This window comes from Cygnus olor, chromosome 5, assembly GCF_009769625.2.
Source record: "Cygnus olor isolate bCygOlo1 chromosome 5, bCygOlo1.pri.v2, whole genome shotgun sequence".
NCBI lineage: Eukaryota > Metazoa > Chordata > Aves > Anseriformes > Anatidae > Cygnus > Cygnus olor.
In genome coordinates, this window is record NC_049173.1 from 42,877,051 (window position 1) to 42,890,806 (window position 13,756).

The 13,756-nt window shown below is 41.6% G+C and overlaps 1 protein-coding gene across 5 annotated transcripts in view; it reads right to left on the bottom strand.

Moving 5' to 3' along the window:
* Positions 1-10,558, bottom strand: part of NOVA1 (NOVA alternative splicing regulator 1) — a 151,341-nt gene extending 140,783 nt beyond the window's left edge. For 2 of the 5 annotated variants that reach the window (XM_040560593.1, XM_040560589.1), the window contains exon 1: positions 8,031-8,149. Coding sequence is in view for 2 of the 5 variants with exons in the window: in XM_040560587.1 (XP_040416521.1) it covers positions 8,031-8,174; positions 10,052-10,187 (280 nt within the window). In the remaining 3 variants the exon portion in view is untranslated. Of the gene's footprint in view, positions 1-411; positions 489-8,030; positions 8,175-10,051 lie in introns of those variants that run through there. The other 3 variants (XM_040560587.1, XM_040560586.1, XM_040560592.1) reach the window with 3 other exon arrangements.
* Between the last annotated feature and the right edge of the window lie 3,198 nt (positions 10,559-13,756).

Sequence of the window (13,756 nt, forward strand, 5' to 3'; positions counted from 1 at the left end):
GCTGCCTCTGATTATCTGGTTCTCTACAGAGAATATTTTTCCCTATTTTGCCAATGAAGGCTCTTTAAAAAGAACTAAAGTCACACTTCAAAATAAAACAAAATACATGTACATACAAATCTTCCAAGAATTTTGGAGGTGTGCACTATGGTTCTTGATTCAAGCAAACAGGTGTCACTCTATGAAGTGGGGGAAAAGAGTACAAATGTGTGAAGCTCTTTATGTGGGAAATTACAAGAGAGTTAAATGGCACTGAGCAAGGCACAAAAAGTGCTTTTAAAATAGAAACAAGGGAACATGCAGAGAACCTCAGTATCTAATTTAATGATTGAGAATGCAAAGGCTCCAACTTGTGAAACATTAGCAGCAGCCATGAATTTCACTGTAGTTCTGTATAACAAGTAATCTTACCTGAGTGATTCTCAAAAAAATGTCAACACATCGATTGTATTTTTCATCTGATCCTGTCAATGCTGAGATGACAGGCCCTGCAGGATGCAGTGAGAGATCAATGATGGAAAAACAGGTGTTTAGTCTTTTCACAATCAAAACCTACAAGACGAGGCAAATACGAAATTCTGTCTGAGATTCATGGTACTTTAAATCTAACAAACACTAATGTTACATAATCACTTTCATCTACATATACTGACAACTATCTGTCCTCCTCACTTAGGAGGGACTAAGACAACTGACCCCAACGTCGTTCATATTACCACTATGTAACTTTGAACCCTGTCTCTAATAACACTTGAAGGAATAGTGTATCTGGTCACACAGCTGGTTACTTACATCAGTTACTTCATACATCAACCTATGTTCTCTGGCCTTTCATGGTGGCTTAATTTTGCCCATCGATCACAGAGAGTACTTAAACCTTACATGAAACTTATTGCAATTCAGAAGTCAAGACAACCAATGCATAATGGTATCACTCATAACCAGCTGAAGTGAAGAGTGACAAATTCATGTTCAAAAGTCACAATGGCATCCTACCATTGTACAGTTGGATCTGACTTCCACAGACATGTTTCCAAATACTGCCTTAAACTGACATTTCAATCACACCAGTTAAGTGCCTCCAAATGAACGTTAATGCTTGGCTATAATCAACAAGAACAGAACGTTTAATACTGAGTAAACCCCAATCAGATGCAACCATGATTAGTTATCAATATATTATAGTGAAAACATGTCAATATGGGGGGATGGGGAGAATTTAGATAGCTGACATTTTATTATGTTTTAAAACCATTTAACATTTCTACTAAATAACAGGGAAAATTTAAACACAGAATATCCTGATGATCACTTCTTTCACTTACAATACAAGCTACATAGCTAATCCTTATTATCCCAATTTGGGATGCAGATACCTCCAGAATCAAAAATAGGATGAAATAGAGTTCTTACACATCTGTAGTGTAACATTCTAGGCTAAACTCTGATTTGGTATTTCCTTTGGGGGATGGAACGACAGAAGGGCCCTGAACACCAGGATAAATATAAGGAACCTGATAGTTTCCTAAAGCTGTGTCATGCAGGCAAGATAGTAGTTATCTCTATAGTAAATTAACAGACTTGCACATGTACACATTCATTTATTCTGACTGCCAAATACCAAATTCCAATTTCACGTTTCCACACTGCTACAAATCCTCAGAAGCATCACAATACTGATCTAGCCAATACTAGCAACTAGTGTAGCCTAATCCAAAGCATACTACAGTACACAATAAATTAATACCAGACACAAATATAAAAGGCTTGTTCAAAGTGAAACAGAAGTAAAGGTAATTTGCCATTAAGCATTTAATTTTATTTACTCTCCTCCCATTCCATTTGCTTGAACACCATAGCTATTTTCATTTACAGACAATTGTATTTGTTGTCAGAATAAACACAAATATTTTTGTAAGTACATTGTAACAGTGACATTTCACTAATATGTTTAACAGCTTCATTATTCCCAGATATTTGATATAGGAAAAACATATTACAGTTTTAAGTTGAAGCACAATACGGATTTTAGGCTAGTATCAAACCGAAAGGCCTACCCAGAAACATGGCCATCAGCAAGACTCAAAACAAAGCTTTTCCATTTCTAGTACGCGTTGCGCTTTATACCATGGCACTGCAGCCGCCGAGGGTCAGATTAATTAAGACCAAGAGCAGCTGCAGTGCAACGTGAGAAGCACGCTGCCACAGCCCTCACCAGTCCAGCCCAATTACCTGCAGCATTCCAGCACCGGACAACTGACAACTACCCTGCTCCTCACCGGGTCATTAACTCCTGCTAGCCAGCCGACAAGTGTTAAAAAACAAACTAACCTCTTTTTAAGATGGACTGAAAAGCTGACTGCACCTGCTGCAGGATGCAATGACGAATCCCAGAGAGATGTTTGTCAGTCAAATCTGTACAGATGTTGCTTAACTTTATGCTAGAGCTGTATCCAAAGACGGAAATGAGACAGCAATCAGGCACAAGCCCTCCTCCCAAATCCCTCTATGCTCTATTTCTAATAGCTGGTCTGACAAATTTAGTAAATCCAAGGTCTCGTTTCCTAGCCAAAAAGCTACTGATCACTGATTAAATAAATTCCCTGGTCAACTACAGAGGAAAGTATCTGGAGTTAACGCTGTTGATTAATGAACTAACAATATCACGGCATTTGAGAAAGGTATTGATTGCTACAGGATATAGCCTCCAAGAAAAAAAAAAAAATTTTCTTTTACTGCGTAAGGGACAAACAGAAAACAATTACAAGATTCAGACATTTCCTAATTATATTTTCTAAATATTAGCTCCAAGACCTATGCTCCAAACACATCTATTAAAACTTTGATCTGTCTACAAAACACTATCTTCAGTCTTGAAGTCTTGTACAGAAATTTAAAAATTTGTGAAAAGGGGAAATTTTAAATTATTAGTTTTTATAGACTTCTGCTATTTTTCTTAATTCTTTTTCCCCCAGAATTTACAAGTCCATAACATAGATACACTTAAGGAATGCAGAATTTTCTGCTTAGCAGAAACCTCAATTTAATCAAGAAGTAAATATGTAATATTGTCACTAGAAGCACATTCGTCTACATATACACTTTCTTACCTATTGAGAATCATTTATTTTCTCAACTCCATTGAAGACTACAGTGAGAAAAACAAATACAGAAAAGCTGAACTTGATAGAAAATAGTATTTCCTTGTGACAACCACAGCTGTCCTTCACTTTGCTAAACAAGTGCACATATAAGAAGTACCTTTTATTAAGGTTAACTAATCATTTCAAATCTATCAAGTTGTTTCACACCCTTCTTACACTAGAGAAAGACACCTCACTTTCTTGCAAACCAACGTCATTTACCATGTAAAAGTTTATTCACTCAAACATAAACATCAGTGTAAAATTTCTACCTAAACTTCTCAAATTTTTTCTAAACCTGTCAAATGAGAAGCTGCTAAATTCACACTGGGGCAAATTAGATATGTAACAATCTCAAGATTAGACGAAGTTACATAGTCAGTTTCAGCTTCCTTTTAAATGTAAAATGTACTAAAGATCTGCAGTCTAACAAGCTAACTTTTTTTATTCTGTTCCAGTAACTAGGCAACTGACAACTGTCCAACTGAGAATTATCTCTCCGAACAGCTGGCAATCAACACTTGGGGTTTTTTCTGTTGTCTTTTTTTTCCTAGTAGAAAGATCAGTAATTACAGCTCCTTTAGAGCTGTGTAGGTTTGTAAAGAATCCACCTCTGAAATCTCTACTCATTATTTAGTCATCTCCCCAGTTCCTTTATCCCAGCAGTTGCTCGTATCAGTAAATGTTTACAACAGAATCTTAAAATCTTAAATCTTACATTTATATTTATGAAGTCTCTATTTAGCCCATGTCAATATCTTGAAAAAATGAGAAATACCAAGAATAAAATTGGGATGCATTTACTGACATATGACAACCACCTCCAAGGAACCATGACAACAGATTGCTAACTCCAACCTAGCTTTTAGCTGTCTTATTTCTCCTTTATTTTTTATTCTCCTCCATAGCTGAAAGATAATATTTCACTGACATTATTCCAAGTGTTGATTTTTTAAAACTGACTCCTTTCACTACAAGACTTCAGATTATTTTCTGTAGTTAATGAACTGCCGTACTAATTTCTAAATAAAGAAAATAATGGTGAACCAAGCTTGATATATTACACCTTTCCCCTCCCTAACTGTTAAATAGGAGTAATGAAGCTAGAAAGTGAGCTTAATTATAAATTCCTCTGGTTAGTTGTATGTTCGAAAAATTTGAAAGGTTTTGTAGGAGTCAGAATAATATAATTTTCCAAAGGACACATGCATGAAGATTTGGTAGACAATCCCCCACAATTCATGAATGTTTCAAAAAAAAAAAAAAAGCAGACATTCAAACACAAAACATCTCAAATACAAGTCACTGTAAAAACATAACAGACACACAACATTTCATACACTCTCTATATGAGGCAGGGGAAGGAAACTCTGACCTTCTGTATTCTCCAAATATTTAGAGAATATTACTAATTAGAAATCTGTTACAAAAACAACACAGCTATTCTATTGTTAAAAGCAGTAAAACCTTATCCCCATTTAATTATGTTTTTATTAATCTCTGCTCTTAATATGATCTAATTTAAGTACACATATGACTTCATATTCCAATAAATTAAAAAACACTGACCGAGCTCAAATTCACTCAAGCACCAAGTTCAGATCAGGCAAGATCCTGTTGCAAGATAAACAACGTGATGCGATGTAACAATTTTGTGTGCGTGTGTGTGAGTGAGAGACTTGGGGGGGGGGGGGGGGGGGGAGCACTGACAGAGCGAGAGAGAAAGCGAGTGCGCGCCAGCATTCACAATGGAAAAAAAATACATATGTCCACAGTAGTTTTCAGTCCAGGGCTCACTACAATTCAGAATGGAAGAACAGATAAAACAATGAGAGCTTAATACAACAAAAATACTAACTTCCATATTGTTCAAAATACAACCATACATAAACATAGGTCTGCAGAAGGGCCACTTTATGAGTTCACTTTACGATATTAAAGCAGAATGGCTGTGTCAGTATTTAAGTTTTGGACCAGAACTCACTAGTCAATACACACATCATACTTCTCTGCAGAAGAAATCAGCACCTATTATTTTACAAATAGGGCGTATTTTTGCCAGTCTAACTTCATTTCCACAAATATAGGGACAAGACTGAACAGAAAGGAATCGGGAATAATTTAAGCACAATACCCAAGCTTAAATTGCAGAAGTCCAAACAATTAGAAAAAGTCAGCTGGTAACCTGAAAAGAGAATAAGTTGTGTACTCCAAAAATAAAACTCTAGTGGACAGTAATGTATTTATGTAGTGTTTCCTATTTTGTGAACTAAAATGTTCAGTGAAAGGCTGATTTTTTTCCTTCAATGTCTTGTAATTAGAGCTGCCATATAATTCTTCAGTAATTATGTCACCTTTTGATGCACAAAATTAATTCCAACAGAAATCACTCTGCATACTGAAGTCCTATATCACAGAAAAAAGAAAGAACACTATTAGATCATAGGAACTACGCATGACTTCTGTATTACAACCAACTTTCTACTTTCCAAACAGCAACTTACTCAGACTGTGCTAAAACTTTTTTGGAAAAAGGAAAAAGTTTCACAGAAACTTCAGTGAGCGAACATTCCGAAATGTACATTAATCGCATTTCTAGTCACACACATAAATAGAACAGAGTAAGCAACTTCTACTATGAAACCAGAATAATTGGTTATGAAACTCTGTAAGAAATATAAACCATATCTTTATATTAGCTATTGCACAAGGTTCATCTTCCCTAATGCTGTACAAGCACGAGGGTCTGGAAGAAACCCAAAAGTGATCAGCTTAGGGAATGCCAGGACCTCCGAAAATTCCATGGGCTTGTGGTCATATGCAAACAGAAAGACTAACAAGAGCTAGCCACAAGGCAGTCCATTTCTCAGACCTTCGCCATGCTTTAGCAGGTATCAGTCACAAACTTCTTTAAAACACTCATTTGCAATATGACAACATGGCTGCAAACTCAAAGCAGACTGTCTAAAGTCAAACTGGAAGTTCATTTGCACCTGTTACACTGAAACTGATTGAGCCTCACTGCCCTAGTTATTCACATTATTACTACTACTGATTTTAAGAGAGAACGTGTTTGTTGCAAACATTTTTACTCATGTCATTCTAGATCTTTAAATTTTATTTTTCAAAGGTTCCTCTGCTACATCTTTACAATTTGCTGCACAAATATATAATTCCGATTTAATCAGAAAACAGAAGAAATATGCTAGAGTACTGAACAAAAGATCTAATCTTTGGAGCGTCCTTTCCAACAGAGTGTAAATAAACTGTAGTAAAATGAAAAGGCTTGTAATTTGGTATTTGGAATATTCTTCATAAACACCAATTTTCTGTAACATCCTTGCATGTGATACCACCTCATGTATAATGCAGAAAATCTATTTCATTTTCATCTATTGACAGTGAATTTAATTCACTATTGCGGCTCTTTACGCAGATTATGTTATTAATTCTGCAATCAGGCTCTTTTGAATGCTTTTATTTCTTCCAAGAGTTTTCACAATCCTACATTGATTTTTTTCCACCCTACCATACCTTTCAAAATAAAAGACCTTATTTGCTAACTTTCTCAAAGGGGAAAGAAAAGTAAAAAAGAAAAAAAACTCACAAAGACATCAGTTTACAAACTGTATCTTTCAACAGGAAAACCTACACACATTACTTTAACCTTTGTCATGCGAGTATTATAAACTGCATTCATTAAGGTGACATACAACAGGTGCATTAAAATTTCCATAACAAAAATAATCATTGTAAAGAGACCACAGTCTCTCTATTAATAAAAAATTATTCACTTCTGCCTGACACTAAAGCTAGAAGACAGGAAAAGCTAAACACTAGCACATTAGTGTTCTGTTTACGCCCATACCAACTACCTTCACTATTTTACAGGATTCAGTCAGTCATCTTGTTAAACTGGATCAAATGCAAAATAGCTCTCATTTTTCCAACAGAAAAGTCAGTAACACCTACTCAATTCTAAACCACCAGGTATTCTTCAAAATTAATCAAAACACCAAAAAGAGAAGTAGCTACGTTATTATTTTGCATCAATTTACAAGAACACAGTTCAATTACAAAATGCTTGTTTATCTTTAGGAAAAAAATATTATTTAATTGCAGAAGCTAAAATCTTGTGTATCATTATGTAAGACACCCCCCCCCCCCGTTTAGAAATCTTAAAGGAGAAATACTAATTCAGATATTTATTATTGTTGTCATACACCAATATTAAAAACCTGTTTCTTGTGCATAAATACAGCTGATACAAAATACTTGTATCTTTATTTGTCCCAAGCATTTCACTTTTATAATAGAGTTTTCTTCCACCATCACGATAAACATAATATAAAGAATATCTAAAAAGCAGCACTTGTCCTCTTTCCTTCACTCCAGAGCCAGTGAACAAAGCAATGAGGCATAAAGAAGGTACATAATGGATTTAAAGTAAATGGCCCATTCTTTAAGAGGCAGCCTCTCAATTTTACTCATTCTAGCTTAATTGTCATTACAATATCTGGAAACTTCAAACGAACAATTATTTTTACGCCAGCTGTCAAGTTGGTTCCTTAAAGCTCGATTTTTTTATTTTTTAACTAAAAAGCAAAGCAACCAGAAAATGCCTATGATTCTCTCTCAGAAACACCGCAAACATCTTTAAACATATTTCAAGCAGTTCAATTACTAGATAGTACCCATTTCATTTCATACACCAACTAAGACAGAACATTTATATTCACTGTTGCACTTCATAGCATACTTTTTTGATAAATATTGCTTCCAGTAGCACTGGATGCTTAGTTGCTAACATTTGAAACACACTGACATGACATGTACATACATCCCATGGGATTTAAAAATAAAGAACTGGCTAATTTTTGCACGTACCTGGGTAAAAATCTTTGGATTTAGACAGCTTGATGGTGGCCCCAGTCTCTTTCTGCAACTGAACAATTGTCTGTCCTCCCTTCCCAATTATAGATCCAGCAGCATAACTAGGTATGAGGACCTTTAGAAAATATTGGCCATCCTCTGAAAAATTGAGATATGCATGGTTAATACGGGTTAAAAACTTTGGTCTTCCCCCCCCCGCAGACCCACAAATAAAATGTTACATCTTTAAACTCGTCCAGTAATTCATGCATTTACATCTAACCAGTTGCGTCATTCTGCAAGACACGTTTGGACTATGCCTTTGACATTTTACAATACGTACATTTATTCTAAGCAAATTACAGAATCCATATATATTCCTTAATTCTGTAAAAGAATAAAATCAAAATTGTATTTCAAAGGTGGATTTTTTCCGATATTTCCGCTGGTAACCACAGCACACAGAAATGATTGGACCCCTTTTAAAAAAAAAAAGGAAGCCCTGCACAAAAACGTGCCTAGTGACAACTACAACCTTGCTCGAAAATACTGCAAAAGAAATGCCAAAATTAAGAAGGAATGAATTGTAAATTCTGATGGGCTATTTGTTTGTCATTAGCAAACACATGAGAATAGCAATTAGCTATTGCATGCATTCTTCTTAAGTGAGCAAAACGACTACTCTGCTACCAAATAACCCACCCAAAATGTGGGGTTTTATTCCAAGCATTTCAGCCACTGCCAAGAAAACAACTCAACATGGTGCGGATGGAATCACTTGCCTAAGTAATCCTGATGTATTCCTTTAGCACTTCTTAAGCGACAATGATCTCTTTTAAGCTCATTAATTAAAGGACATTAAGAAGAATTTTTCCCAATTGATCAAAAGCCTAAGTCACTTATTTCAAATACACTTAAAAGGTGACGAGACAATGCCAGTCCTCCATCCACCACTAGCGTTAAAGCACACAATCGGATCAGGAAAAATATACATGGAATGAATGAAAAATACAAAATAAAAATGAAAAGGATTCCCAGTCTGATTCAACAACTGAACCGGCCTTAGAATCGTCAGTGCTACCATCCCAATTCTAAATCCAGCAACACTGAAGTCTGAGAAACCTTCTGCAACCGGCTGTGTAAAGTGCAGGAGAATAAGGGTTGGTTCATTACCCAGACTTGGGTTCTCCCCAGTAATTATGAGCATGTCCCATTTGCTTTAATATCAAGATTTTTATCAGGAAATCTGTTCTACGAAGTTGTTGGGGTTTTTTTCCCAAGCAAGAGGGGCAATCCAAGTTCACCTCACTTTTCTTATTCGCGACTAGGAGCGCCTGAAGCAGTGCCTGCGTGTGACAATAGTGCCCATCCATATTAACGTAGCCGGCCGTGCGATGCTCTGCGCACAGTTAGCCCGCTGCTCTTAATATCGGGCAAACGAATTCACCTCTGCCTCGGTGCATTGTTATGACGACTCCAGCGCAAAGGAAGGGAGGCGATGCCGGTCCCGTTATAACTCATCTCATCCGGGCAGGGCAGGATGCGAGCCGCCGAGCCCCCCGGCGGAGGGACGGCTCCCCCGCTCCGCCAGCCAGCCCTCGCCCCCAGCCAGACAAACAAACGCCGCGCACACACACGCTGACAATAGCGGCGAGGCCGAGGAGGAGGAAAAACGCAAGGCAAGGCTGAAATTCAACTTGTGACCCGGAGGATGCGAAGGGAGGGAAGCGCGCCTGCCGTCTCCTTCCAGCCCATGGCGAAAAGGGCGAGGGGGGCTGCGGGAGCCCCCTGCGCGCCCCCCTCGCCGCCGCGGGGTCACGGCTCCACAGCCCCGGCGTGGATATTAAATAAAAAGCCCGGTAGATGCTGAAAACCGACGCCATTTTGATGAATGATAACATTAGAGAAATGGGAATGCTTGGGGGGGGGGGGGGGGGGGATGGGGGGGGTGAGGGGGAGGCAGGCAGGTAGGGAAGGGGAGAGGAAAGGAGAGGTGGGTGGGCTGGGCGGGGGGAGGTGACGGAGGCTATACCCACCGCCCGTGTTGGTCCTCTTGGTGCTGCCGGCTTCGGGGGGGGCTTCCAGCGGTCTTTTCCGGGAGTCCGGCGGGTCCAGGTCTATGGGAACCCCGGTGTGGGTCCCGTTCTGCTGGATGGGAGCTGCCGCCATCATGTTTGCTGCTGCTCGGAGGAGAATTGTCTCTTCCCTTCTGTGGTGGGGGGGCAGGGAGGGAAGGGGGAGGAGGAGGAGGAGGAGGAAGGGGGAGGAGGAGGAGGAGGAGGAGGAGGAGGAGGGGAGGGGGCTCGTCCCGTTCTCTTGTCCTTTTCGAAAATGTAGAGCTAAGCTTGGGGCTGCCGAGGATGCTGCGCGCCTTGTTTATCTGGCACCCGGGGGGAGGGAAGGGAGAGGAGAGGAGGGAGGGAAGCGGGCAGCGCTGGCTGGAGGAGCAGCTGCAGTGCAGTGTCAGGAGATGAGGAGAAGCGAGACAGGGGAGCGAGGGGGGCGAGAGAGGGAAGAGAAAGGGGGAGAGGGGAGGAGGAGGAGGGGGGAGAGTGAAAAGAGTGAGACGGGAGGAGGAGAGGACAGAGTGAGTGGGAGAGGAGAGGAGGGGAGAGAGTGGGAGAGGAGAGGAGGGGAGCGAGAACGAGTGAGACAGAGAAGGAAGGGGAGGGAGGGGGAGCGGGAGGAGGGAAGGAGGGAGGGAGCGAGCGGTATAAATGGTGGGCGAGGGAGCGAGGGGGAGATGATTCACGCCGCCTCCGAGCCCCCTCTGCTCCCTGCCTGCCCTAGCGCTGCGGCTGGGCCGCCCGCCGCTGCCGGACTCTCATGCTCCCCCTCGCTGCCGGGCTGGGGCGGGGGGACGCGGGGGTGTGAGCGCGCGCGTGTGTGTGTGTGTGTGTGTCTGTGTCTGGGGGCGTCACTGGCTGCGCGGCGGGGCTCTGCTCCCGCCCTAGCCCCAGCCCCGCCGCCTCCTTCGGACGCCCCGGCAGCCGCCTGCCTCGGCCGGCGGCTGGCACGGGCCCGCCGACCTCGGCTGCGCCGCAGAAACCCCCGAGGCAGGAGAGGTTAGAGCGGGAGGGGTGAAGGCCGGGAAGGGGGAGGCAGCGGGTGGATGGGGTTGGGGGGGGAAGAGTAAGGCCGATATAAAAGAGAGGGCGGGGCTTACCGCCGAGACGGGCGGGAGATCTGGCCAATGGGAACAAAAGAGAGAGAGGTTGGGATTGAAGTGCGCAGCCAATCGCGGGCCGCGAGTGGAAGAGCCGTTGGGGGGGGGAGGCGGGGGCGGTTTAACCGCTGCGGCGGGGGTGGGGGCTGGCGGCGGGGAGGCCGTGTGGGGAGGGAGGGGAGGCCAGGCTGCTTCCTCGGCCCGGGAGGGTCCCCGTCGTGATGCGGCGTCACCTGGGTTACGCGCAGCGCCTCATAGGCCCGCAGCTGCGGGGGAGGACGGCTGACATTGTCTGAGGAGGCGCGGGGAGAGCTGGACTGGGCCGGGCCGGGCTCCGTCCTCCTCCTCCGGGCCGGGGGGTGCGGTGCGGCAGCGCCGCGCTGGGGGCCTGGGACGCGGCAGCCTGTATGCTGCGGGCTTGTGGCGAAGCATAATAAAGATATTATTTTCGTGCCGTGACAGCTGGGCTAAGCCGGGGCTGTGCGACGCAGCGCCGCGTTCCTTACGTAAATATTTAATGGGAAAGGCGAAGACGTTTCCCTGCAGCGAAGGCTGTTCCCGTTTAGAAATTTCACAGGATTCAGCTTACAGGAAGGTGCTAGGAGGGAAGGGGTGACAGGGCTCGGGGGGGGGGTTGCCTCTGTGCTGCAAGAGCATTTTTACTCGTTTCCTTGCAGCTTAATCGACTCCTTGCCTTTGAAAAAATTACCGGAGTGGTGTAAGCATAGCTGTAGCAGTCAGCACTAGAGCATCCGTTCTGTACAAAATTCGGAAACGCGCATTTATTGCATTAAACCGTGCTCTGTGCTAAATTCGTACTGCTACGAATGTGTACAGAATGGCTGCTGACTTGAGTCCTCTCACGGTGCGAGCTTAAAACCCGACTATTTGTGGATGAAATCCAGTTTCCATTCTGAGTTCCTAGGGAGACTCTGCCTTGGTTTCAGTAATCACTTATCATTAATGCTGCCCAAAACAATATTTAGAGCTTAAAATACAAATTTCATGCATAATATATAGTACAGCACATCCCCTTATAAATCCTTATAAATTATGAGCCAGATAGCTAATATGCTATAGGATATTAATACATGGGCACTTTAACATCTGAACAGACTCCTGCCCAAAAGCATTCACAAATTAAGAAGCCGGTTCAGCGTTGTAAATAGGAAACTTTCAATGACTTCTTGTGTGTCAGGAATGCAGTGTCTAGCCTCCCAGGCAAATGAAACAGATGCAGCAGTTTCAGTAACAAGCTGATAGCATGTATGGTCAGTAAAAATATTGTATAAAAGTGGAACTTTCCTACTCATCATGTACCCTTTGTATCTAAGATACTCTGACTCATAATTGCTTAGTTTACTGACTGAGATACAATTTTAGGCTTCTGTTACCTTGGCAGTTGCTGACACAATTATGGTACAGCAAGCTGGGGACTGTTCTGGCTCTTCCATTTTCTTTACTAAGTTCCAGTTGAAGAATTTTAATTAGTATTTGAGCCAGAAAGAGCATGGCATGACTTGAAAATCTCGGGTCCAGTTTGAAGGGTCATCAGTCTTACGGAGCTCTTTTTATTTGTAAACTGAGCAAATGACAGATAGAAAATCTTGAAGACAAAAATAAAAAACAATAATGTTTGAGTGAAGCCATCTTCAGTTAATTTCCGCAGCAGAACTGTACAAATTATAACACTGCTCCCTTTATCTCACTGAACATGCCCCATTCAGCTGTAGTAATGTGGAATCAAACAATTCTCTTGTTTTAAGACCACATCTGTTTTACTGTGCCCCCCACACCAATTTTAATTATGTGGCAGATCTGATTGGATTCAGCACCTGCAAGCCTTTCCTTTGGGAGCTCCAATTAGCTTATAAAACATTTAGTTGATTGCATTCTTTAAACAAAAGTATTGTTTCATCCTAACAACAGGAATATTGAAGTGTGGAATAAAAAAGGTTTTAATGTGATAAGCAGTGTGTGTGTTGTGTATCTCTCTTCCGTAAGCTCAGAGGAAAATGGTAATCCTGAAACCTAATTTCTTCAGACTCAGCAGATGTCTGTCCTGTGTTAGTCTGTTTCTTCACGAACAGCTGTCTGACAAGTGCCTCCCCTTGTCTTTACAGAATGTCTTTTGTTTAATAATTTCTTGATACGTTATCTCCCAGTCCCACTAAGACAAGGTTTTTATTTATTTATTTATTTATTTTCTGGTACCTATAAGTAGGCTCTTTATAGACTTATAGGTTTTGAAGAATTTAACTAAAGCTGTAGAACTACCCTCTCAGCTAGTTTCTTAGTAGTGGTTCTATTTAACTAAGCAAATAGCTGCATATAATTAACATTTCAGCAACTATTAATTTAATATTAACAAGATTATTAGTTGCTACAGATATGCTTCAGAACACGCTTATGAACGCACCGCCTGTGACAGCCAGTAACCTGTCTGGAGCCGGGATATTGAGGTCTCGGGGCATATGGCAGAAAGCGCAGCCCTCTAGCGGCAGAGGTCACAGGTAGTTTTTGCAAGCTGTGTTTTTTTTGATGGGTGGTGGGGAATGAAATGGGTCCTAGGAAA